The sequence below is a fragment of the Tribolium castaneum genome, chromosome 3 (genome assembly GCF_031307605.1).
Source record: "Tribolium castaneum strain GA2 chromosome 3, icTriCast1.1, whole genome shotgun sequence".
NCBI classification, from domain to species: Eukaryota; Metazoa; Arthropoda; class Insecta; order Coleoptera; family Tenebrionidae; genus Tribolium; species Tribolium castaneum.
In genome coordinates, this window is record NC_087396.1 from 23,887,774 (window position 1) to 23,915,708 (window position 27,935).

General features: G+C 31.7%; 1 protein-coding gene across 1 annotated transcript; it reads left to right on the forward strand.

Annotated features, from left to right (window-relative positions):
* The first annotated feature begins 22,856 nt into the window (after positions 1-22,856).
* On the forward strand, positions 22,857-27,060 carry LOC661107 (angiotensin-converting enzyme). Its single transcript, XM_967290.4, has 7 exons — positions 22,857-23,244; positions 25,021-25,291; positions 25,339-25,619; positions 25,675-25,979; positions 26,021-26,275; positions 26,319-26,833; positions 26,879-27,060. The coding sequence occupies exons 1-7, from the start codon at positions 23,157-23,159 to the stop codon at positions 27,039-27,041; spliced, it is 1,878 nt and encodes a 625-aa protein (XP_972383.1). The 5' UTR covers positions 22,857-23,156; the 3' UTR covers positions 27,042-27,060.
* Positions 27,061-27,935: the final 875 nt, after the last annotated feature.

Genomic DNA, 27,935 nt, shown 5'->3' on the forward strand with positions numbered 1-27,935 from the left:
ATAGGACTCAAGGCGATATCTCGCAAAAAATTTTTCAATTTTCAAACGCCGATTACGGCCAAACTAAAAGAGTTAGGAGAAAATGCTTTTTTAGATCGGAAAGAGCACATCAAAATCTATAAAATAGAATCGGTTTTATTTGATTTAGAGACACTTTAAAAATTGACCGATTTTAAGGGGGGGGTGTTAACTTTTTTTTTTTTTTTTTATTTTCTCATTTCTGGCTAAACTATTCGAAAAATTGGAACTATTTTGATCTATTCCAATGCAAAATGATCCGGGGAATCGATTGGCATCAAGAAAATTGCCAAATTCCCAATAGTTTATTAGTTATGAATTTTTTAAAATTTTCCCAATTTTTGCATTTGTCTCCAATTTGCTCGAAAACTATTAGTCGGAGAACAATAATTTTTTTTGAAAAAGATAGATAATTTAAAGAGCTTTCCAACGATAATTCACTTCAAGGGGTTATCTCTGATAGTTCCGGAGCTATTGCTTGACAAAAGTTCCAGGTACCCAAAATCGACAAAAACTGCGACGAAAATTGAAAAATCAAACTTCTAAAAATCGAACATATGGACTTTTTGTGGACTAAACACAACTTTTGTGGGTTGTTAAGACATGTAGAAGTCCATAAAAATTTACTGGAGTGAGTTTAAAAAAAATTTTTTTTTTCACCTCTTTGAAGGTAAGTAAGTATTACTCAGGAAATTTTAGCAAAAAAATTGAAAATTTTAAATCTCGTGAAAAGTTGGTATAATACAGAAAATGAGCCGCTGAATTCAATGGAACAAACCGCATTGCTCTACGACTTTTAGTTTTCGAGTTATGAATTTTTTTAATGAATAAAATTTTTCACTATGACAAATGGCTACCCTAAATTTAGGCAAAAATTTTTAAATTTTTAATTCTTGTGAAAAATTGATATATTATGTAAAATGGGCCGTAGAATTCAACCGAACAAACCGCATTGCTCTACGACGTTTAGTTTTTTTTTTATGAATTTTTTTAGTGAAAAACTTTGATCGCCTCTGTAGCCGGAACCGTTGCCCGGAGCGGCTCCGGGTTTGGTCGAAAAAATAGATAAAATTAAGCGCTATCAGATGTTTTTTTGTTCGTTGCTCTAAGTCTTACAGTTTCCGAGAAAAACGCAAAAAAAGGTTTCCATTTTCACTTTTTTTCAATTTTCAACCGCCAATTACGGCGAAACTATTAGAGTTAGCGAGAAACGGAAAAATGGAGGACAACCGGAATAAAAAACTCTACAAAATAGCATAGGACTCAAGGCGATATCTCGCAAAAAATTTTTCAATTTTCAAACGCCGATTACGGCCAAACTAAAAGAGTTAGGAGAAAATGCTTTTTTAGATCGGAAAGAGCACATCAAAATCTATAAAATAGAATCGGTTTTATTTGATTTAGAGACACTTTAAAAATTGACCGATTTTAAGGGGGGGGGTGTTAACTTTTTTTTAATTTTTTTTATTTTCTCATTTCTGGCTAAACTATTCGAAAAATTGGAACTATTTTGATCTATTCCAATGCAAAATTATCCGGGGAATCGATTGGCATCAAGAAAATTGCCAAATTCCCAATAGTTTATTAGTTATGAATTTTTTAAAATTTTCCCAATTTTTGCATTTGTCTCCAATTTGCTCGAAAACTATTAGTCGGAGAACAATAATTTTTTTTGAAAAAGATAGATAATTTAAAGAGCTTTCCAACGATAATTCACTTCAAGGGGTTATCTCTGATAGTTCCGGAGCTATTGCTTGACAAAAGTTCCGGGTACCCAAAATCGACAAAAACTGCGACGAAAATTGAAAAATCAAACTTCTAAAAATCGAACATATGGACTTTTTGTGGACTAAAAACAACTTTTGTGGGTTGTTAAGACATGTAGAAGTCCATAAAAATTTACTGGAGTGAGTTTAAAAAAAATTTTTTTTTTTCACCTCTTTGAAGGTAAGTAAGTATTACTCAGGAAATTTTAGCAAAAAAATTGAAAATTTTAAATCTCGTGAAAAGTTGGTATAATACAGAAAATGAGCCGCTGAATTCAATGGAACAAACCGCATTGCTCTACGACTTTTAGTTTTCAAGTTATGAATTTTTTTAATGAATAAAATTTTTCACTATGACAAATGGCTACCCTAAATTTAGGCAAAAATTTTTAAATTTTTAATTCTTGTGAAAAATTGATATATTATGTAAAATGGGCCGTAGAATTCAACCGAACAAACCGCATTGCTCTACGACGTTTAGTTTTTTTTTTATGAATTTTTTTAGTGAAAAACTTTGATCGCCTCTGTAGCCGGAACCGTTGCCCGGAGCGGCTCCGGGTTTGGTCGAAAAAATAGATAAAATTAAGCGCTATCAGATGTTTTTTTGTTCGTTGCTCTAAGTCTTACAGTTTCCGAGAAAAACGCAAAAAAAGGTTTCCATTTTCACTTTTTTTCAATTTTCAACCGCCAATTACGGCGAAACTATTAGAGTTAGCGAGAAACGGAAAAATGGAGGACAACCGGAATAAAAAACTCTACAAAATAGCATAGGACTCAAGGCGATATCTCGCAAAAAATTTTTCAATTTTCAAACGCCGATTACGGCCAAACTAAAAGAGTTAGGAGAAAATGCTTTTTTAGATCGGAAAGAGCACATCAAAATCTATAAAATAGAATCGGTTTTATTTGATTTAGAGACACTTTAAAAATTGACCGATTTTAAGGGGGGGGTGTTAACTTTTTTTTAATTTTTTTTATTTTTTCATTTCTGGCTAAACTATTCGAAAAATTGGAACTATTTTGATCCATTCCAATGCAAAATGATCCGGGGAATCGATTGGCATCAAGAAAATTGCCAAATTCCCAATAGTTTTTTAGTTATGAATTTTTTAAAATTTTCCCAATTTTTGCATTTGTCTCCAATTTGCTCGAAAACTATTAGTCGGAGAACAATAATTTTTTTTGAAAAAGATAGATAATTTAAAGAGCTTTCCAACGATAATTCACTTCAAGGGGTTATCTCTGATAGTTCCGGAGCTATTGCTTGACAAAAGTTCCGGGTACCCAAAATCGACAAAAACTGCGACGAAAATTGAAAAATCAAACTTCTAAAAATCGAACATATGGACTTTTTGTGGACTAAAAACAACTTTTGTGGGTTGTTAAGACATGTAGAAGTCCATAAAAATTTACTGGAGTGAGTTTAAAAAAAATTTTTTTTTTCACCTCTTTGAAGGTAAGTAAGTATTACTCAGGAAATTTTAGCAAAAAAATTGAAAATTTTAAATCTCGTGAAAAGTTGGTATAATACAGAAAATGAGCCGCTGAATTCAATGGAACAAACCGCATTGCTCTACGACTTTTAGTTTTCGAGTTATGAATTTTTTTAATGAATAAAATTTTTCACTATGACAAATGGCTACCCTAAATTTAGGCAAAAATTTTTAAATTTTTAATTCTTGTGAAAAATTGATATATTATGTAAAATGAGCCGTAGAATTCAACCGAACAAACCGCATTGCTCTACGACGTTTAGTTTTTTTTTTATGAATTTTTTTAGTGAAAAACTTTGATCACCTCTGTAGCCGGAACCGTTGCCCGGAGCGGCTCCGGGTTTGGTCGAAAAAATAGATAAAATTAAGCGCTATCAGATGTTTTTTTGTTCGTTGCTCTAAGTCTTACAGTTTCCGAGAAAAACGCAAAAAAAGGTTTCCATTTTCACTTTTTTTCAATTTTCAACCGCCAATTACGGCGAAACTATTAGAGTTAGCGAGAAACGGAAAAATGGAGGACAACCGGAATAAAAAACTCTACAAAATAGCATAGGGCTCAAGGCGATATCTCGCAAAAAATTTTTCAATTTTCAAACGCCGATTACGGCCAAACTAAAAGAGTTAGGAGAAAATGCATTTTTAGATCGGAAAGAGCACATCAAAATCTATAAGATAGAATCGGTTTTATTTGATTTAGAGACACTTTAAAAATTGACCGATTTTAAGGGGGGGGGTGTTACTTTTTTTTAATTTTTTTTATTTTCTCATTTCTGGCTAAACTATTCGAAAAAGTGGAACTATTTTGATCCATTCCAATGCAAAATGATCCGGGGAATCGATTGGCATCAAGAAAATTGCCAAATTCCCAATAGTTTTTTAGTTATGAATTTTTTAAAATTTTCCCAATTTTTGCATTTGTCTAAAATTTGCTCGAAAACTATTAGTCGGAGAACAATATTTTTTTTGAAAAAGATAGATAATTTATAGAGCTTTCCAACGATAATACACTTCATAGGGTTATCTCTGATAGTTCCGGAGCTATTGCTTGACAAAAGTTCCGGGTACCCAAAATCGACAAAAACTGCGACGAAAATTAAAAAATCAAACTTCTAAAAATCGAACATATGGACTTTTTGTAGACTAAAAACAACTTTTGTGGGTTGTTAAGACATGTAGAAGTGCATAAAAATTTACTGGAGTGTAAATTACCAAATTCCCAATAGTTTTTTAGTTATGAATTTTTGAGTATATGATCTAATTTTTGCTTTTATTCCCAATTTCTCGAAAACTATTAGTCGGAGAATAATAATCGTTTTTGAAGAAAATAGATTATTTAAAGAGCTTTCCAACGATAATGGTTAGCAATCTGAAACATGTGGTGAATTTGTTATCTGTTGTCATATTGCAAGAATATTTGTTGATTTTGTGTTTCAGCAATATTTTGCTCAAATTTACATGTAGATACCGAACTATACAACGTTGACCTCACAGATCGATAAATATTTTTTTATAAAATGCTTTGCACTTTCAACTGATTTTAAAGGAATAATAATAAGTGGTGAAAATTCGATGTGGCCTTTGACAAATGTGTTCCACTTGATAAGCAGTGTTTATTGGGTCAAAATATGATTCCACCTAACGATAACAGAAATTTCCAACATGGAATTACGTGGCCTCATGGGACGAATCGGTTTATAATTAGAAAACCGTGAATCAAACCCAAACCATTTCAACAAATTAAAATATCTGAGTCATCATCATCACACATGGTGCACCATTGGAAAATGTTAAAAGCCGTATTTATTCCCGAATTTACAAATTTCTAACGGAATTATTCAAAATGTTGCATTGATAATACACTTTATTATTATTTTTTCGTGGTGTGAGTCCCCAGCAGTGGAATATTCCAGAAACTACGCAGTAGCTTCTCACTCGGAAATTCTTCCTTCACGTCAATAGAAACAGTCAAGAGGGAAATTATAAGAGGAAAAGAGATGCAAGTAGTGACGAATAGCAAAAACCACGACCTTCTAGAGCGTCTAAAATCAATACTTGGAGGGGTCACCGCTTGCCGCGTCACTTTTCTAGAACATTGAAGGGTAGGGGAAGGTTCTATATAAAGGCACCGAGGCCAAAATCAGCACAGTTGAAGTGAAATCGTACGTACGATAGTGTGTGCCAAGAAAGAAGAAGAAGCCGTTCCAAGATGGCGTCGTTGGATCACACAGGCTTTGTATAGAGTAGTAGCACAAAAGTAAAAACTCGCTAGCGTTCATAAAAATTGTACTTGCTTTAATTTTGTTGTAAGGTCTGTTTAAATCTGGCCAAATTTAAGCAGACCTGATTTTGTCGGGGGCTGTGCCCTTTGCGAAAGTCACAAAATTAGCAAGTGTTGCCCTCCTCGTTTTTCGTATGCAAATCTGTTGGTTAATTTCAGAGATCGTAATCCAATATGGCGCCTAGGGCGCGGTCGCCATCATGATTTTAAGTCACGTAGACACACAATATCGCAATAACACGCAGACAGAGGGCTAAAATCTACGATTTAGATCGTGTTAAAGGGTGAAAAGGTCGAAAATTTCCGGATAATTGCAACGGCCCACTGTCCATCTGGTCGGGCAAAAATTTTTTAATAGACTTTTCTAGACTCAGCAACGGTTGAAGTAAATGGATGGCGGGTTTAGTTTACTCGGAAAGGATTCAACCCTTGGTTAGAGATAGACCCCCGTTTGTGATTTTATCGTGATGAATCTTGGACTTTGATCGGAATTTTTCATAGTGAACTGACTAGTTTGTTATTATTCTATTACAACCACTAACACTCTATTAGCAATCTCTACTACACCCTTTCTAATGTTCATGATATATTATTACATTTTAACAACTTGTTAGGTGAACAAGCAACTCGATGGCGTTTGTACAATGAACCCTAATTGATTCTTAATAAAGAATACTTACAATTTTCAATACCAATTAGTTCTAAGTTATTGCACAATCGATCTGTATACCAATATCCTTGCCTCAAAAAATTGAAAAAGAAAACAATGCATTGTTACAATTGGAAATACTAAAAAGAGGTGGGACACGGACATAGTTCCGTAGTCCCCTACAATTGACCAAGAATTCATCTCTAAAAAGGGGGCCTAATCGTAAAGTAAGTACTTGATTTTTAGATTATAATTAAAGTTGCTTTATTTATGTTTTATATAGGATAGAATTAACATTAGATTTAAGATTTCTGCGCCACTGAAGGGTGAAATAAGCATGCTTGCGGAGATAAAATGCGGCCCCACTTAAGTGAAAGCGGTTTTGTTGTATTTTTCCGTTGGTGTTGCAATTTGTTGCATGAGTTCTTTCTAATTGTCGATTTCAAGGCACTAAAAGTGGGATAATTCCGAAGACCACGAAAGCTTAGCACATTTCTACATTTTTTATTGTCTATTATCTGCACACTGGTAGAAAGCACTTCAAATGCGGTTTGCGGAACGAAAAGTTTTTAAATTGCGTTACAAAATGGTATATTAGGTATTCAAGGGTTTGATGAGGTACTGAAATATATTTTAGGCGGTAGCGTTATATACAGAAAACCACCCCAGGTTCTATTCTGCGTCAATTATGATGGGCATAAGCGTATATATAATTATTTAATTGAAAAACTATAACAAAAGGCTAGTGTACAATGGGTATAAATATCCGAAATGTGATACCGTATAATATGACCCAAGGTTATTATTCTAAATACACGATCTGAACATTTTAAGTTTATGCAAACAGGTGATAATTAAAAAATAAATAAAATTTGGGATAAAATGAGATATTAAAAACGGGACCATGATCTTTGTAATCATACGTATTTCTGAAATTGCGTTAATATAAGACTGAATAATCCTGAATGTAGCACAAATATTTTACGTTAAACATTGTATTATTAGTTGGTGTAAGCTTACACAATAATAAAAGACTCACAAAAATTCGTAAAAAGTGTAAAAATCAAAACGCACAACGTATTAGGTATTAATAACTAAGTCGTATTTATATTCGGTTATAGCGCCAATTTTTTTATACAACGCTACGTAAGGCTTAACGAATTATAATAAACCATAGCAATTTACTATAAAATCTTGAAAGTATGTTATTGAAAATTACAAAGGTAATTAGCGCCTCTTTTATGCGAAAAAATACAATACAGTTGTTCTTGTTATAGGATTTGCGTACTTTTATTCGATGGTAGAAAGTCTTTATGTTAATATTGCGGCGAAAACTTACTTGGAAATTAAATAAATCAACTTAAGAAAAATCCATTTGAAAAAGATTACAAGCTACGAGCGACGTTTATTTTGTATTAATGAGTTAGGTGTTGAGATAGAGTTAAAAACTCTGGTGTTTTCGAATATTACAAGGTCTTGTTCGTTATTAAACCACAAAATCTGGTTTTAATTTAAAAGAAAAATAACAGCAAATTAAATGGTGAATGTTACGTAAAATCAGTTAGAACAAGAATGGCGGAAAAATATTAATATGATGTTATGACCGTTTTTACAAGACATTTTTAACTTTTCACAGAAGAATGGAAGTTTCCTTGCAGCAGTTAAAAGAACATTTACTAATTTGAATAATATCGATTTACAACAACTTGAGCAATCAGAATATGTTAAATGATAATCACAAAAAAATTTGTGTAGGTCTTAATGACTGTACGTCCATTAGTTAAAAATAATTTACGTCAACTACGAATGTATTCGAAAAAATGTCAAGGCATATGCAAAATTAGGTATTGGTCTGTTTTATAGAAAAATCGCATAACAAGGTCACGGTTAAAATGAAATTTACTAAAAGTTACATCTCAAAAATGAATATAATTGGAATTTTTTTCTGAAAATAAAAGCGAAACAATCAGAAACTTATAATGCGGCTATGTAACAATTATAGTAAAGTTACCTAAGTGCTCCTGTAAGGAAAACCATCAAATATTTATTATTTTACTTGAACATTGAATAAATCAGCTTAAGAAATATCCCTTTGTTTCGAAAGAACGAGGTTTATTTTCTATTAATGTTTAGAGAAAAAGGTGAAAACTCTGGTATTTTTAAAAACTATTATGAGGGTAATGTTCGTTATAGAAAAAAAAACATAATCTGGTGTTAACTTTAAAGAAAAATAAACAGCAAATTACAAGGTGCATGTTACGTAAAATCTGTCAAAACACGAATGGTGAAAAAATATTAATATGATGTTATGACCGTTTTTACAAGACATTTTTAACTTTTCACAGAAGAATGGAAGTTTCCTTGAAGCAGTTAAAAAATAAAGAACATTTACTAATTTGAATAATATCGTTTTACAACAACTTAAGCAATCAGAATAATAAGTTATATGATAATCACAAAAAAATATGTGTAGGTCTTAATGACTGTACGTCCATTAGTTAAAAATAATTTACGTCAACTACGAATGTATTCGAAAAAATGTTAAGGCATATGCAAAATTAGGTATTGGTCTGTTTTATAGAAAAATCGCATAACAAGGTCACGGTTAAAATGAAACTTACTAAAAGTTACATCTCAAAAATGAATATAATTGGAATTTTCTTCTGAAAATAAAAGCGAAACAATCAGAAACTTATAATGCGGCTATGTAACAATTATAATAAGGTTACCTAAGTGCTCCTGTAAGGAAAACCATCAAATATTTATTATTTTACTTGAACATTGAATAAATCTACTTAAGAAATATCCCTTTGTTTTAAAAGAACGACGTTTATTTTGTACTAATGTTTTAGAGAAAAAGGTGAAAACTCTGGTATTTTTAAAAACTATTATAAGGGTAAATGTTCGTTATAGAAAAAAATCATAATCCGGAGTTAAGTTCAAAGAAAAATAAACAGCAAATTACAAGGTGCATGTTACGTAAAATCTGTCAAAACACGAATGGCGGAAAAATATTGATATGATGTTATGACTGTTTTTATAAGACATTTGACACCTTCTAAGTGTTTTATATTTTCACAAAAGAATGGAGGTTGCGTTAAATACATGAAAAATAATTTAAATAAATATCGTTTTACAAGAACTTATAACAATTAGGGTACTCTCACTAGTCGTTCAGGTTAATAAGTGTTTAGAAAGTTATAAAAAAATCTAAAAAAAAGATATTTGTAGGTCTTTTTAGCAGTTAAATCGAATGATTTTATGTCCACTAGTTAACAATATTTACGTAGACGCTGAATGTATTTGCAAAAATAAACTAATTTTGTGACTGATTTATAACTATTGATGTATTAAAGGCTTAAGACCCATGCAAAATCAGGTGCTGTTCTGGTTTTATCGAAAAAATCGCATAACAAGGTCATGATTAAAATGAAATTTAGTAAAAATTACACCCCAAAAATGATTGGTGGAAAAAACAATACAGTTGGAAGTTTTTTCTGGATAAAACGAAAAATGATTCTTAAACGCACAAACTGATGGTTTTGCGTATATATGATTGTAACAAACCAAAAATTTACCATAAAATCTTGAAATGAAAGCTAAAAGCTCGAAATAATTAACGCCTCTTTATATTAGAAAAAATCAAAACAGTTGCAAGTTTTTTTTATAAAAATTGAAACAAAATTTTAAAAATGATTGAAACACAAACTATGAAATATTGGATCTTTTTGCTTGGTGAAACTCTCGTATTTTCATATTGCGTCAAAATAACTGTATAAAGTTAGCTAAGTGGTCAGTTAAGGACAAAAACTATCTTGTTCGTTAGAAGAAAAAAAAACTATATTTTGGTCCTAAATAAAAAACAGCAAATTGCAAGGTAAATGTTACGTAAAATCTGTCGGAACAAGAATGACGGAAAAATATTAATATGATGTTATGACCGTTTTTACAAGACATTTGACACTTTTAGTGTTTTATATTTTTACGGCAAAATTAAAATGTGGTTACTCTTACAATCAGAATGCAAGCAAGTTTGATTAAAATTGATATTAGGGTACTGCTCTACTAGTCGTTAAAAATAAGTGTATAAAAACGTAAAAAAATACAAAAAAAAAAGGTATTTGTAGGTAATTTTAGCAGTTAGTCGACTGACTTACCTCTACCAATTAACGAATATATTTGTAAAAATTTATTAATTTAGTGACTGAATTCTAACTACTCATGTATTACTAAAGCTTATAACAGCTAGCTACAAGTACGACTATATGCAAAAATCGCCAATAACAGTCATGGTTGAAGCGAAAATTACACCTAAAAGTAATTAGGGAAAAGCAATATACAACTGAAAGTTCGTTCAGAACGTAGAAGCGAAATCGTCTCATCTCAAAATGATTTTTGAAACGCACAAACTATGTTAAATTTAATGCATTGGTAAAAACAGGTACTTTCAGATTGCGTCAAAGTAAAAACTAATAAGGTTGTCCATTTTTTAGGAAAAACCAAATATTTAAGCGTTTTATTGTGTGATTTTCGAGTAATTTATTTTTAAACATATTGTAACAAATCCCTTAAGTTTATTGTAAACGAAAAAAATCATAACGTTGTGTTTAGTATTTAAGTAATGCTCATACTTTTGCACACAAACATGCATTGTTAGATCTTACGAAATATTACATCACAATAGTGATAGAAATAATTATTCAGTGTACATTTACGAATATCAGACATCTAAGTGTTGTTAACGATCTAATCCATGTTGAAAATAATTCAAGCTACTAGTAGTTGTAAAAACTTTTATAGCCAATGTGTACTGTAATCTCTAGCGTTTAGGTAAAATTAGAAGTTCTAATCTCTCCCAAAAATCCGTGTATCTACCTAAATGTGGCACAATATTAATGTCCAGGTACTTAACTGAAAACAGACGCTATTTGGCAGCTTATACCGATCGTGAAAGTGACAATACAGACAAAAACAACGAAACCCAAAAAAAGACAAAAAATTAAAAATTGAGACAATCGAAAATGCTTAAACAGTTTCCGGAAACCAATTTCTTGCATAACAAATGGATATTTAGAACAAAAAACACAAAACTATTAAGGACGACAGGGAATTATTTTGGTTAAATGTTCCCAAACCAATATAAAAACATACAAGATGAACAAAAATGAAAGAGAATTATTCCGAAAATGAGCTCAAATCGTTTTAACTTGGTTAGGCAATACAATTGAAAATACAGCTCCCAAAAAACAACCAGAGCCACCAGTTAATAATGAAGTATTACACTTTATCCCCTGTATTAAAAAGTAAACGAATTATTTTATTTGATAAAAAATACGAAAAATTAATTACCTTCCGTTTTCTATCGTAGATTAGTTTTGTAGTAATTAGAGTAAGCAAAAAAATTGGCGCTATGAAACTGTTAGTAGTAGGGACCAAACTAAAATATTTTAGTTGAAGTGATGAATTTGCAAAGAGCGTGGTTCCATTTTTAGTATTGTCATTGTCATCAAACTAAGCACAATTCGGCCAGTAACAGAGCTAGAAGCTTTCCCAGTTGTTTTTTCACTAAATTTTCTCTTTGATTGGATATGCATGAATGTTCTAGGAGTGGACCCTTTCTAGGCATAGCTTCATAGTTACTATTCAAATGCAGAAGCCCCTGTATATATTTTTTAAACACACGCAAATCCCTTCAAATGCCGTTTCATTGAACATCATCACTAAATCACTCCACTATTAATTTGCTCCACAATTCTAATCCCAGCTTTGAGCCAGCAAGAAGAAGCAACCAAACACCAAGAATTAGTTTTAAGATAGCCCGTTTATTCGCGATTAGCAAAATACCGAGCCAATGATTAATTAATTCCTCATTCTGTTGTTAGTTTTGTGGACGATTTTTACTGATCACTATATATGCTTTTATGATTAATCTGGTGTTCAAGAAACTAAATGCATGTTGTTGAGGCAAAATTTCAAGCTTTTGTGCTTCCCCGATTGAAGTGCTTTTCATTGTACGAAGTCGTGTCTTGGATGGTTTCTGCGTGTTAAGTGTTATTGAGAGTTTTAGAATCGATGTTATGGTATTGTAAATAATTTATAATTCTAACAGTAGAAGCTTAAATTTTTGGGTTTCATTCGGATGGTTTCAGCTTATCACAGTTAAACATGAATGTTGCAACTTGAACTAACTGCGCACGTATTGGCTGTTGTTGAAGAAAAGGTTTATGTTCCTATTTGTGCTTGAAATTTGAAAAAGCGGTTTTTGACCCAAAGTCTAAGATGAAATGTCTGTAAAATATATCCAACTTTTTAAATGTCTTTAGGCTAATTCAGTGTTACGTAAATAGGAATTCTGTCGTTTTTTAGAGGTACTTCAAAGCGTATAAATTTACAAGACGCCTCACTTTAATCATCTCTTACGAAATATGTATTACGTGTGTAATCCACTCTTTCAAGGTTAGAATCTGTAGCACTAACAAAAGGTGTAACTAAATGCTTCATGTGATGTCTCATTTTGTAACGTATCCATGATATAACTAAGGAGTTTGTAAATACCGCCAATAAAATATCTTTTCGCAAACTTTTAGTAATCACTATTTTTGAAAAACGAAATTCAAAATAGTGTAAATAGTAAGGTATAGAAAATAATAATCTACGATTATTAACTATAACCTAGTTAGTTTACCCCCATATTAACTAACAACAAAGAACTTGCATACTGTTTAGGTGAGAAAGTAAATAGCTAAACATCTTGTAATCTTAAATTGAGTCTAACGGAAAAATTAAATATACGCTTGAATGGGTTAACCCGGCGCCTCCACCAAAATGGGCTAAGCAAAGCCAAAAATTATTGAATTAAGAGTTCTTTTTCACTAATTCAAAGTGGTTTATACGAACTTTAGTTATAAGAAAGTCTACAAAAGGTTTTTACAGAGGTTTACAAAGCCACAAATAAATTTAAAACTATTCAAATTTTACACACAAACTGTTGAAAAATTTGCTGCAAATATAAACAAATCAAGAGAATTTACCAATACTTTATTGGTTAAAATATGCAATACTATATGTTACGACTGTATCTTAGTGTTAGGTAAATAAACGTTTGACGTACCAATTGTTAGTTGTAGAACGAAAAATGTTCGAATTTGTGTTAATTTACTAAAAAAAATACAAAGTTAATTGTTAAGACGTATCAGCTGTAAATTTGTTAATTTGTTTTGTATTCTAGTTTCTACATATTTTTTCTTGGTAGTATAACCCGCACAAGGTTTCAAATTTTTAAATAGCTGTAACAATTTTAATATTTTCATAATTGCATATTAGGTGTCTGCGTAAAAATGCTAACTAAAAAGCATTTATTTGCTAGTGGATTAAGGTTTTTGTGCTTTTCCTAATACAATATTTGGTGCAAACACAAAGTCAGTGTTTAGGTGTGCGCATGATGTGTTTGATGGTATTTTTGGACTTACATTAATAAATTTAAAAAAGACAGTTGTACAAAACTTGTTTACAACCAGGTTTTTTTCGAACAAAACGGTGGAAAAACTACCACAAAAGCGAAATAAATATAAAACATAACTAGTTTGAAAATTGAGTACTAGATGACAAAAAAAAATATAAAAATTTATTGGAAAATTTGTTACACCTCAAAAGTAACTATCACACATGGAAATAGAAACGAAATCATGAAAAATACTCTTTGTCTTTAAAATAATCATATCCTACATTAAAAACAATAGTAAAAACTCTTGTATTGTTATATTGGGTCAATTTAACAACTAACAAGGTTACTAATTCTTTTTTAAAGAAAATTATCAAATATTTGTGTTTTAGTTGAAAGTCTTCGCAGAATATTTGCCCCAAATTCGTATTTTTAAATATAGTAAGGTAACTCAATGTTAACAGAATAAGCTGGTTTATTAATCATTCATACAAGAAAAAAATACAGCAATTGTAAAGTGGGTGTTGCGTAAAATCAGTCAAAACAAGAATGGCGAAAAAATATTAATCGAATGTTATGACCGTTTTTTTACAAGACATGTGAGGTTTTTTAGGTATTCTATATTTTACAAAAAGAGGAAATGTACTTAGTCACGATAAAAATATGTTAATAAACACAATAATATGGTTTGAAGTTGAATAACTTTATATTTTAACAGTTTGTTGCGTAGTTTTTGTGACTGAATTCAGTCTAATCTTTTATCTATTACACATTTAAAACTAATATGTGGTTAAGAGTATATGCACAAAAGGTGTTGGTGTCTACGTATTAGTCAAAGAAAACTATTATCATATTAAAAAAAAGAAAATAGAACATCCTATTTATTACCAAAATGGTAAAAATTCAATAAATATTGGTGAAACAAGACAAGACAATAAAACAAAAATTTCTTCTTGGTAAAAGAACCAAAGGTGAACTAATGCTAGCAAGTATAACTAAAATGACGATTTTTTCGAGAAGTATGACTGAAAACCATTAGGAAAATGCACTAGCTGTAACACCGTCCAATTTATTTAGTTGTATTAACTCACGATTATTATCAAAATCACTAAAAAAAATGAATAATATTTTAATAAAAGTCGAGTATAAAAACATTTAGTCACAAAATTATGAGATTTTTAAGCGGTGAGCTCATGCGCTAGTTCCAATTATTCCAAAATCAAATCAAACTGAAAGCGATGTAAAAAGCTAATTTCACAATATTTAAACAAAAAACTAACTTTTGTACTCATGGACACTTCTGAATCAAGGTTTCCTAAAAGAACAGCGAACAAAACTACATGTTTTTCAGGGTAATCACACAAAAAAATTGGTTGGTAAAATGTAGCAAAATAAAGACCATGGAGAATCTTTAAGTTATAAAACGTTAAATAAATTGTGTATTTTCACAACAATATTAAAATGTGGTTATTCACACAATAAATGTGGAAGGTCTGTTTGAAAAGTAAAATTACAAATGGCATCTGATGTTAAATTTGATTTTAATAAGAAATTAACGTTACGTTATTCGTATAATTCTAGGTCCTTATTATGGTGTACATTAAGGTATTTACGTAATAGGTGGTTTATTTGTACGAGATTTTATAGAAGTGTAATTAGGTGTATATGCGAGTTTAAGGAAATATTTTAAGGTGTTATTTAAGGTAACTGATAACCTTCAATGAGGTTGTGCTCCTTCATAATCGTTGATTACAAGTTATGGTTATGTTTTCATTGAATTCGAAGAATGATTGTGTTAACTAAACGTACAAATTAATGTCTATCTTATAGGTATGTGAAGTACTAAGTGGATTTTATATTTTCACAACAATATTATGGAAATAAAGGTGGAAATTCGATGGTTAAAAATAAAATTAAAACGCGATATGAATTTAAATTTACTAGTGGTTGAGAAAAATGTAAAAACGGGAAAGTTGTGGCAAACAAAGTTGAAAAGGTAGCTAAGTATAAACCCCCAAGCCTTTATATTTCATTTCTGCAATATATGTGAAAGTTTAAAACAAATATTTCAAGCGGTCGTTTCTAGATGTAATATAATTTTTATGTAGGTAATATTTTATCGATTACAGAATTGTACATTGTACATATTTCATTATCGACCAAATGCGATGAGATAAACTTACAAAGTAGAGGAATTTAATCTGGTGTGGTAATAAAACAAAGTCCTTCGTATTTGAAATATGACTGTGTTATTTAATAATAATAAAATGTTAAGAGTAATCTTGTAGGTGAAACATCCTTCCAATAAAATAAAATTAAGCCCTTGTATTTCGCTATTATGAAAATTTTTACGAAAATGGAAGATTTTATCAAACTGACTTAAATTGGGAAAAAAGTGGAAGAGGAGGAGGGCGGGCAGAAACATAAAAAGTCAAAATTGTAAATGCTTTTATAAATACCTGCATGTGATCGTTGTTTTTTAAACGTAATTACATGGTCCTTTAGCGACTATTTTAAATATTCTAGTGAACTAGGTACAATATCTACTATGTAAATAAGTTTATTATATGACTGGTTTTCAACTTTATTAACTTTAATATTTATATTTTCGTTTAAAAAGGGTTGGTCAAAGCGTACTATATTTTTCGAAAAGACAAATGAATAATTATAGCAATTGTAAATACCCCTGTTAGGACTAATAATTGTACAACGAATTATCCTAACTCCATAACCAACTAACGCAATCAGTCTACACCAAATAATTGAAGTAACTTAGAGTTGCATAAAATGTTCTTAAGCAATAGCTGTTTATTTTAATGCTCCTACGGAAATCGCCAGCTGTGTACACACTTATAAATAAATAACAAATTATAATAAACGTACTCCCATGTTTTGTTGAAACAATATCTGTTCTTCCAGTTTCCACTAAAGTGTCTTATGTGGAGTTATTAGAATGAAAGAAGTAATAATTTAATAACTTGTGTCGTTTAAAATGATTTTTTTTCACAAAAATGGGACTTTTAGGCATTTTAATGTAAAAAGATCAAACCTTGGTGTTAACGTGAATAAAATCGCGTGGCTGTATGTTAGTGTTAATTATTGGTTTTAACATTGTATACAAAGGTGTGTTAATTAATATTGTTTTACTCTTTAACTTTAGCTCTTTAGCTAATCGATGCTACAAAACGGCAAAATATAAGTAACTGGATCCATTATTGTATAATTTTGTGTAATCATTAGAGATTTTTTCCTAAATGTAATCTATTTATTCCCAAATGAAATTGTATCTGGCTGTATCTTGGTATTTTTGGTCTACAGATTCTAATCGCAAAGTAATATATTTCTAACTATTAGTGTTTTAAAGTGCTTTAACGATTAACTCAACTAAGCCTTATAAGGAATAAAAGTGCGGTTTTCTCATTATTAAATAATGCGCTAATAGATATGAGTAATAATTATTGTGCTTTCTGTCATCACAACAATAAATAGACGAAATAATGTATTAACCCGGCGCATCCACCAAAAGCTTAAACCGGAGACGTTAAATATTGTGTGTGTATAAATACGTTTTATGTGTAAATTGTGTAAAAAGGATGTGTAAATAAATAAATGTGCTGAAATTAAGCTGAAATCGTCTAAGAAAAAACTACGATTATTTTTTATGTAAGTTTGTAGAGTTTATGTCAATAATAATTTCTTTTCCCATACTTTGAGATATTTGTTCAGATGGCAAGATTCAAGCGAAATGCCCCTTGTTCCTTGCAAAAACATATCTCCCGTTACAAATTCCTAGTACAAAAACAGACTGAAAAAGTGCCAAAATTGGGAAAGTTGGGTAGAAACATTGGCGCCATGTTACATCTAACTTTACTAAATTTGGCACTGTGTAAAATTAGGCAAAGCGATCGTATCGTTCCGTGTAGTTCTGCACCTGATACATGAAATGCTACAATTGCTGAAAAATGACACCAGTCATAAGCGTACAATTCTCGTCCAAGCACAAAGTGACACTGGAATGAATGCTAATATCAATGATTTTATACAGGGTGACAAATTTCAGGAAATTTTGTTTCGTACAGAAATCACAGCTTGTGATTTGTGCACTTTTGCCTTAAACAAACAAATCAAAAACAGTTGCCTTTTCGCCAATATTGTGATAAATTAACAGGGAGACGCCCTGTATAAAGTGGCAGTGTCAGTTTACTACGCAACAAGACTTAGACACTTAAACGTTATGTCTTGCAAACATTTCAATAGAGAAAAAGTCTCGAATAAAACTAGAAGAAACTAAACCGTACTTCTTATGAAGCCATAACGTCAAGGTGGTCATTGTGATATTAATTAACTTATCGTAAGACAAAACCAAAGAACTGAACTAATCATAAGAACATCCATAAAACCAAACTCAATTCTAAGCCAAATTATTAAAAAAAAAAAACAAAACTTGACGTGGATGTGGAGGTGGGAGGGCCAAAAAATCGTTACAAATCACATGTTTGAGGTAAAGATCCTCATAAATGTAGTTATAGGAAATCATGAGCTTTTAAAATTAGTTTAAGGGAGAATCCAATTATTTCACTTTATCAATTTGGTGGTACGTGAATTTTCAACAATTTTCCGTAAAAGAATAACTGGTAAAAATTGTAGTTCCTACAAACTGTAGGTTGAAGGAACTCACTAAAGACGCAATTTTTTACATAATTATTGGTAGGTGTGACATCTCGGTGTGTGACCGCATGAGAGTTTTTCCACAACTGGTGTTTTATTAGGTATCTAATAAATGGTTGATGGTAGTCGTGAATAAATTGGTGTGTAATATATTTAAAGATTATTGGCATAAGTTGCTGGAAAATTAGGTCCAAAGAAATTAGCATGAAATTAAAGTTGTTTGTGGGAGTTGAAGGTTTAAAATTTTTGCATGAGTGGTTTTATCCAGAAATTTGCACTGAAATGGTTTTGTGTAATTAGTTTTAAGGCGAGGTGATTCGTCCAATGCGGAGCTACACCAATTCCAAAAATAATTACCACTGTGTGAACGGCCTAAGAATGACTGAATTACTTGGTTTCATGAGCTTGATGTGTCTTTGATGTTAAATGGGTACAAATTGTTATTAGGTTTTAAGTCCTGGGAGAATTATTATTGCAATAATAATTTGGCAACGCCACCAGTTACTATCGTTAAGTATGAGCCTAGTGTCACGTAATTTTATTTTGTCGAGCTGAACATGACTTGTGAAGGTTCTTAAGATGCATAAAAGGGTTGAAATGTGTGTGAAGGGCAAAGGTATCATGCGTTTATCATTTTATCATATGTTATGTATTGTCGCTGAAAGAGTGGACTGAACGTTACACAAAGTTTTGTTCCTGTTACTGGTGTGTTCATAAATAATGAAGGGTATAAGAGTGGTAGTACCTCACTTGCTAAGAATGCAGGAGTGTTTTAAACATCAATTAAATACCTACGGGTTGTAGCGTAAACAGGGTAAAATAAAATCGAATGTTCATGTCATGAACAAAAAAAGTTACAACTGGTGAACTAAAGGAACAAATAATGTTCCCCCATACCATAAAGGACAAAAGTAAAATAAGGCCCAAAACCTACAAAAAGGGCTTACAATTATTTATGATATAACACACAAAGGACAATGAATATAACACAAGCCTGTGTGCATAAGGATAACACATCTGACTTCGATAATAACGTAAAAATTATCGCATGAACATTTGATACATTGGTGAAAAACAGGAAGGAAGTGGAGGTGGGAGGGCCAAAACTTTTCTAAAACAAACAGATTCGTAGGTATTTATGCAAATCTGGATATCGGCGTATTTTTGGATATTCAGACAATTTTTTAATGGTTAAGCAATAAAGATTGATACATAATATATGATACCCGAAATTAAAAAAATCTCTAGTTGCAAGGCATGGGTCAGCCAATGAGATAAAACTATAAATACTAAGTGTTGACTGAAACCATCTGTGACAAGCTGGTGGTGTTTAATTAATTGTTAATTACTACTTAAACCCATAGTGTATAAACTAGGTTTAAATCATAACTTAAAGTCGGTCAAATATTGCTGAAAGTCATTAAACGAATGCAAAAAAGTGTAATTTTTGTATTTTGGCTCAATTGTGTTATTTTTACGGACCGACAGGTGCTGGGACCATCGTAACTCAATTCACAATGAACGAACAATGAAGAAGAAGAAATAAATGTTAACGTAATAAATGTCGAAATAATCAACTTCAAGAAATGAAATAAAATTTCAGTTAGTTGCGTTTGAAAGGCGGTCATAGCTTAGGCCCGATCGGGTAGAATTTTTTCTTGTTCCATGCATTCTGAAGGTCTTGTTAAATTAAAAACAGATTTGTGTTTACGTTCTATACACGTTTTTGCATTCGTTTGGTGGACTTGATGACAATAAGAGAGTAAGTTGTAAAAAAACAAATAAATAAAAATAGGAAGTGGAGGTGGGAGGGCGAAAAAATAAAAATACAAGTGATGAAATATAAACAAAATATGAAACATTTAAACGAAAAATAATTTTTTTACTTGTTCAAAACTGAGGTACGTTGCAGTAGCAAACATTTTTTTTAACATACGGACAAAAATAAAGGAAGTGGAGGAGGGAGGGCCAAAAAATAAAAAAATCATACTTTTAGTGTTATTAGCTAGTCTGTTTTTATGTAATAATGTAATAGTTAAGCTGAATAACTTAAGTTACTGTCTAATCATTTCAAGTTTAATTTAAGTAAAAACAGCACAGTTGTGTATTTTTTATATTAACATCGAATACATTTTTTGAAACAATTTTGTGTTTTTTTTCCTTCCCAATCCCAAAAATAAACAATAAAGTCGATATTTGACTCCTAAGCAATGAGTTAGAAGACAGTGGCGCTACTTAAAGGTAAGTGACTTAAAAAAACAATGCAACGTCATATAATCGTATAAAAAATTCGATTTTTTGAAATTCAAAAGAAGAAGGTTTAAAAAAAATTTATTCTAAAATTTGGCACTGCTCGAGAGCACTTTTCATTCTTTATCTTCTGAAAGAAAAATCAGTCTCTTACTGATTGGCAAAAATAGGCAATCAATGACAACAAAAATACTTGGAATTTTTCGTATTTGTGGACATCAATCGATTTTTTACGTAAATAGCTATGATTACTTTGATCAGAAATTTCGTTAATTTTTTTTGCTCTCGTTTTTTACAAAAAATAAAATTACCACGGAAAAAAATTAAATCAAAAATCGAAATCTGCTTCTCTTTATAATCATATTATTATCTAGGAAAAGGAAAATCAACTGGAATTTAGAATTTTCAAAAAAAAAATCATTAGATATTTCTTTAGATACATTCAGAAATTATTAATCAGTGCCTGAAAACATAGCTAAATATTTCGAAAATTATTGGTCCTAGAACGTTTTTCCAGGGAATACACCGACAGAAATTCGACAAAACAACGTTTCACATTTTATTTTGTTGCCTTTGTAATCAGAACATACGTTAAAATGAGGTTTATATATTCAATTATTTAACAGATTTATTTAATTACTAGTTCCAACAAACAGAAATATACGATTTGTTTTCTGTATTTAAACGAAGAAATAAAATACATTTTCAAGAATGCAGCAGTTTTAATTAAACCCTCCTCTCCCGTTCTATACCGATATCGTTAGTCAAAAATCTACAGATATCAAATTTAGAGGACATACAATAGACGCAAAAGAATTTTTTTAATTCCTTAGGGAACAAAATTTTGAAAAAGTCACTCGTACTTTTAGTAAAAGTTAGCAGCTTTATTACGAGAAATATGACCAAATAAAGAGATTAAATTAAAAAAATGAATTACGTTAATAATAAAAACTATATTTTTTTTGATAAATTAATGAAAAAAGTCAAAGTTAAATTGGCTTTATTGGGGATTTTATACAAGTGTCCCAACTAAAATTTGCACCCCTAAAATCTCCAATTTCTTCTAAGTTTGTCAATTTGAAAGGGTTTCAAAGTTTTTTCTGCAGCCCTTTAGCCATTCCTTCAAAAAATTTAAATAGCAAGAGAGCAGTGACATCATTTATTGAAGCTACTTTTATTGGGACACCTGTATATTTTAAGAGCCGCCATCTGTTTTTAGAGGCACAAATTTCAGTAACTTTTTGCTGGAAATGGACGAACGTAAACTTTTTCCTGGATTTGTATCCAGAGAGTTTTGTCATTTGAAGTTAGATGTCACTCACTTTATCATTTTGCTTGGAAAAAAGAGCTTTCTTGGTCTAAAATTAGCCTAAACAAAGAGCATTCATGGCACAAAAATGATGGGTTCACGATTAAAATTAAATAATTATTTATTTTTGTAATCATTGCACACAAAACTTTGTAACTGATCATGAAGTAAATTCCAGTAAAAATGTAAAAACAAGATAATGAGTTCTTTGAAAACTTGAGAATTTAATCCATTTCCTTAATACATTTTTCAAATTTATTTCTGTTCAACATTTTACCTCAATTTTCTTTAATAATAATTAACACGCTAATCCGTTTGAACATAAAATGAAATCCCGGCCTGAAGGTAATTACATTTTCCAACAACCGACAGTATTTCACCTTTCTTATATTTTTCCAAATCAAGAGAGTGGGAAGACGTACAAAAACCAGTGGATGAGTAGGTTTAGTAAAAATAATTTGTCACCGACTCAGGTGCACTTGGACCAAATTAACTTTTACTGTTACGTATTTTCTATCCTACGGGGCTTCAGAACAAGATCACCGCTAATGAAAACAAAGAGCTTTGAGCTTTTAATAAAATTGTTTGCGTCTTTGTGTCGTTTGTTAAATAAAGCTCGCCATCGGACTTTAATTTAGTTAATACGCTTTCGAAGCCAACACCTATTTTACTTTACCTTTGACAGTCCGCACGGTTCTGTAATTATTATTATTCCTGAAACCATCAAACAAAATAACGTAATTTTTTGATTACCGTTTCCTGCACCTTAACAAGGAATCCGATCGAGCTGAATAATAGGCGTCTAGAGTTTCGTTTAAATACCAATCTCCCATTACTGATTGCATCGGGTTTGGTGATAAAAAACCCCACTGAAATTATTTGCTCAACAATATATTCGGGCGGCGAATTAATGCATCATGTGAACAATATCTGACGGAAGATTGGCACAAACAGATGCCTCACTTAATAATAATAATGCACAATGAGAGACGAAATCGCAAAAGTGTCAATCGTAAACATCAAACACTAATCCGAGAAACTTTGCTGCAATTAAGCTCGCTCCAGTTTCTCATCGTCGCAAAGTTAATCCTTAATCTTAGTTACAAAGTACCAACATTTCGTGTTTTCTTTAAACCGGATTAAAAAATTTTAATGGAAAATTACGGAAAATGTGGTGATTTAGCTGCGCATGGCCGACGTTCACGTGTATAAGGAGGAAAATTAGAAAAGCTCTTCTAGTTACGAACGAAATTTTGGTAGCGAACAATTCAATGGTCAGTGAAAATGTGGGTGATGGGTTTCATTACTGTGGCTTGTGGGTGGAGTGCTTGGGGGCGCAGGTTTCAGCAGGCGGCCCAGGATGTGGACAAAGGTAGTTTCATGAAGCTTTAAATAATTACCATAAATAAATAAATTACAAAAAAATCTGAGATTTTTGTGAAAACTGGAATTTAAAAAAAAATAAATTTTTGGTACAAGTGTCATAAATAATTATTATACGACCTCCATCTCAGGAGGTATTTTGTAATGAATGTATGACGTTCGAATTTCGACCTAATTACAAAAGTCATATGTTCCCACTTGATAAATTGCTAATGTAATTGAAGCAACAACAGGTAATTACATTTCGATATTATCTCGAAAATGATGTTACGCTTTGAAGTGATTTTGCTTTTCCAGGCACTTTTAAAATATCATCTCTTTATACGTAATAGATATTTCCAATAATGAATTTTTCCAGTTAAACCATTGGGAAAAATTTATTAAAGTTTAATTAACTAAATTTCTAGATCTCTGAAATTAGCTCCTCTCTCACTGTGTTAAAAAATTTGCAAAACAAGAAATTCAATTTTTTGTTAAAGATATTATCAGATATCATAATAAATAAAACATTATTGTAATTATTAATAAAGCTGAATGTTATCTGTTGTGTGTATTATAAGCTTATACTTAATTAATTAGCTTAAAGCTAATAATCATACAGAATAAAGTGTTTTATGTTAATTATATTTACTTTATACTTTTCTCTACGAATGTCAATTTTTTCGGAAATTCTACAGTTCTTTCTAAACTAAAATTATTTACTTAATTATTACGAAAATGCTGCAAAAATTATTATTTTTTACCTCATTTTGCCCAAATTTTGTGGAAACTGCCTAAGTATTTTTAAATATAAAATACAGCCGATCAGAATTTTTGGGGTAACTTGTAGGAATTAAGAATTCTACAAGAAAATGTTTAAAAAAATACAAAATACACAGCAAATATTATTTTTAATGCTTAAACTATGTTAAAATATTAGCCTAAGATTCCCCTGCACAATTAATTAATTTTAATTATAAGGAAGAGTAAAAATTTACATGCATAGAGAAAAGATAAAGTTTCTAATAATAAACGCTGATTTCTGTGCAAACCATTTAATTCTGAGGCAAAAAAATGTGTTAGCACACCTGTGTAATAATTGAAAAATGGTGGATGCGCCGGGTTAAAATAAAATTTGACCTAACTAAAGGTTGATTTTTAGTTTTAACTTCCCAAATTTTGTGGAAGCTGCCTAAGTATTTTTAAATATAAAATACAGCCGATCATAATTTTTGGGGTAACTTGTAGGAATTAAGAATTCTACAAGAAAATGTTTAACAAAATACACAGCAAATTATAATTTTTAATGCTTAAGCTATGTTAAAACATTAGCCTAAGATTCCCCTACACAATTAATTAATTTTAATTATAAGGAAGAGTAAAAATTCACATGCATAGAGAAAAAGATAAAGTTTTCAATAATAAACGCTGATTTCTGTGCTAACTTTTCATTTCTGAGGCAAAAAAAAATCTGTTAGCACACCTGTGTAATAGTTGAAAAATGGTGGATGCGCCGGGTTAAAATAAAATTTGACCTAACTAAAGGTTAATTTTTAGTTTTAACTTCGTTGTTTAAGAATTTTGGTTAAATAAATACATATTTATTTATTTCAATAAGCTGAAAGTTACAATTTGTAATCACCTCTCGCTTATTTATTTACGCAGATAAGTAACGAAAAATAAATAAATCGCGCAAACGAAACACCAAACTTTGTGTACTATCCCCAAAAAATAACGTAAACACGTTCCTAATTAAATTAAGAGCCCGGGAATGAACTAATTTCAGTTGAATACCAGTACGACATCGAGAAGTGGCTGAACAACGTCGATTCAGACTTATCCCAGTTCAATTCATTGGCAGCCCATTTAACCTGGAAGCTGTCGACATTTCCCGACGAGAAAACCTCCCGACAAGCGAGACAACTTGGAAAAGTGAGAAACAAGTGGAAAAACAACGTGTGTGAATCGACGATCAGACACGAATGGTTGACGCCGGAACAGAGACGAAAAATTTATCTCTTGTGCAGGGGCCCGAACTTCAGCGACCAAATGGCTCTGTGAGTGTTTTTCCAACTCGTCTTAAGCCCTAGACACTTTGTTTCAGAGAGTATCTGGAAGTGCTGGGGAAAATGGCGCAAGAATTTAACGATCAAGTTTGTTTAACTGGACATCCGGCAAAGGTTAATCGGACAGCGCCAGATTTTCCCAAAAGTGGGGACTGTTTGTACGGGGAGCCGGACCTGGAGCGCGTTATGAAGCGAACTGACTTGGATCCGGAGCAGTTGAAGTGGATCTGGACGAACTGGCACGATTCAGTCGGGCCACGACTTAAAGACAAGTTTAGACTAGCTGTGGAATACCAAAATGCAGCGGCCAAAAACAATGGTGATTTTCAAACGTAAAAATTTTTTATTAGAAGATAAATCATTTGTCTGTTAAGGATATAACAACATTGGGGAAGTGTGGCGTGAGGAGCTCGAAACGCCCCAATTAGAGAACTTTGTGTTCGGTTTGTACGAAGAAGTGAAACCACTTTACGTTCTCCTACATGCGGTCATAAGACACAAACTTTTGCAAAAATACGGGCCGTCCCAAATCGACCCAAAAGGCCCGATTCCCATGCATTTACTCGGGAATATGTGGGGTCAGGACTGGACGTCTCTCCTTGAAATGTTCCCACTTTCCCCGAACAAAATTGACCTGGACTTGAATCTCCGCAAGAAAAATCGGACCGTTGAAGAAATGGTAATAACGACACTCAATACTTCGCCAATCAATTGAAGTAGGTTCTAGAAGCTGAAGATTTTTACAGGTCGTTGAGTCTCCCGAAAATGACGCAAAAATTTTGGAAGTACTCCATTTTCGAGGAGAATGAAAACACGACATTGTGTCACGGAACGGCTGCGAATTTATTCAGTCGAGATGACTTTAGGATGCTAATGTGTGGCAAAGTCTCAATGGACGATTTCTACGTCATACATCACGAGATGGGTCATATCGAGTACTACATGGCGTATCGAAACCAACCAGCAATTTTCCAAGCAAGTATCACAATAATGTTTTCCGTTTTAACAAAAATTTTAGGATGGCACCACCACAGCCGTCCATGAGAGCATCGGGGACGCGATAATGCACGGTGTCATGACCCCACAGCACCTCCACCGCCTCAGCGTCATCACAGACGAGCAACTACTGGACAACACCACGTCCCTTTTCCTCCTGTTCTACCAAGCTCTGTCTAAAATTCCCGAAATCCCGTTTTCCCTCATTCTGGACAAATACCGCTGGGATATTTTCGAAGGTTCGGTCCCTTACGACCAATGGAACGACTACTACTGGCATTTAACCAGAAAATTCCGCGGTATTGTCCCACCAGAACAGCGCAAAAGTGAGTTGTTTGACGCTGGAGGCAAGTTCCACGTCCCTGACAACACCCCCTATATTCGATATTTCCTGAGCGGTGTTATTCAAATGCAAGTGTTCCGAAGCTTGTGTGAATTGTCTCTCTACGGGAAGATTCAGAACGATTCTGAGGAGTTTTACTTGCCGTTGCATAACTGCGATATCTACGGATCGAAGGATGGAGGAAAAAAATTAATGTGAGTGTTTTAGGAAATATTTAATGTTAGTTGACGATTTTTCAGGACTATGATGGAAAAGGGGGCGAGTATTCGTTGGCCTGAAGCTCTTTTACTGGTTACTGGAACACGGCATATTTCCGCTAAGCCACTTCTGGAGTATTATAAGCCCGTGTACACATGGCTGGACAAGTATGTGGAATCGAATAATGTGTATGTGGGTTGGTAAATAAAGTGTTGCAAAGTTATGTGGGTTATTAAACTTGTTCCTCCACCAAAAATTATTTAATTACGAATTTATGTATTCATCATATCAAATAAATAATCTAATCAGATGATTTTTTGTGTATTTTCGATTAATCAAAATGTGTGCTAGGTGCTAAGAAAATACCGACAAAAAAACAGCGACAGGTCCAAATATTAGCGTTTTTTTTTGCTCATTTTTGTGAAATTTATTTATTTGATCCATTTTTCTCAACATGGTTCATTGAAATTGTTACCTGTCGGCACATTTTGGGCTATTAACAGTTTTTTTATAAATTAAATTGTTAATGAAAAATAATAACAGTTTACACTATATCTGTTGCCTCGGATTTTTTGCATTAAGTAATTGTTGGATGCTGATTTCAAAACAGCCAACACAGTTTTTCAGTCAGCTCTAATTTTTGAGACAGAGGTAACTCAAGTTAGCATTTCTTGAAAAAAAGTTATTTTTTTTATTATTATCATTTATTATTTTAGTTATTTATACTTTTCTATTGTCTCTGATTTTCTTGCTGTTGTTGAATGATTGTTGACTGCTGATTTAAAACAGAAAAAAAAATTTTCATTAAAGAGAAGACAGTTGATGGTCTATAAACAACTCTCAAAAAAAAACGGTGAAATATCCACTTATTGTTAAAAAAAAAAGATTTACTATAAAAAATTTAAATTCACCTTTTAGAAAGACATTGAAGAAAAATTCATGAAAATCAAGGACCTGGGTACGAAAATCTAAAAAAAATAAAATTGTGGATAACAACAAATGAGATGATAATCGAGAAATCTGCTTTTCTCGCCAGGCCATCTATTAATTAAAGAATTCTTTACACGGATCATCAGACCGAATATTTTTTGATTATTA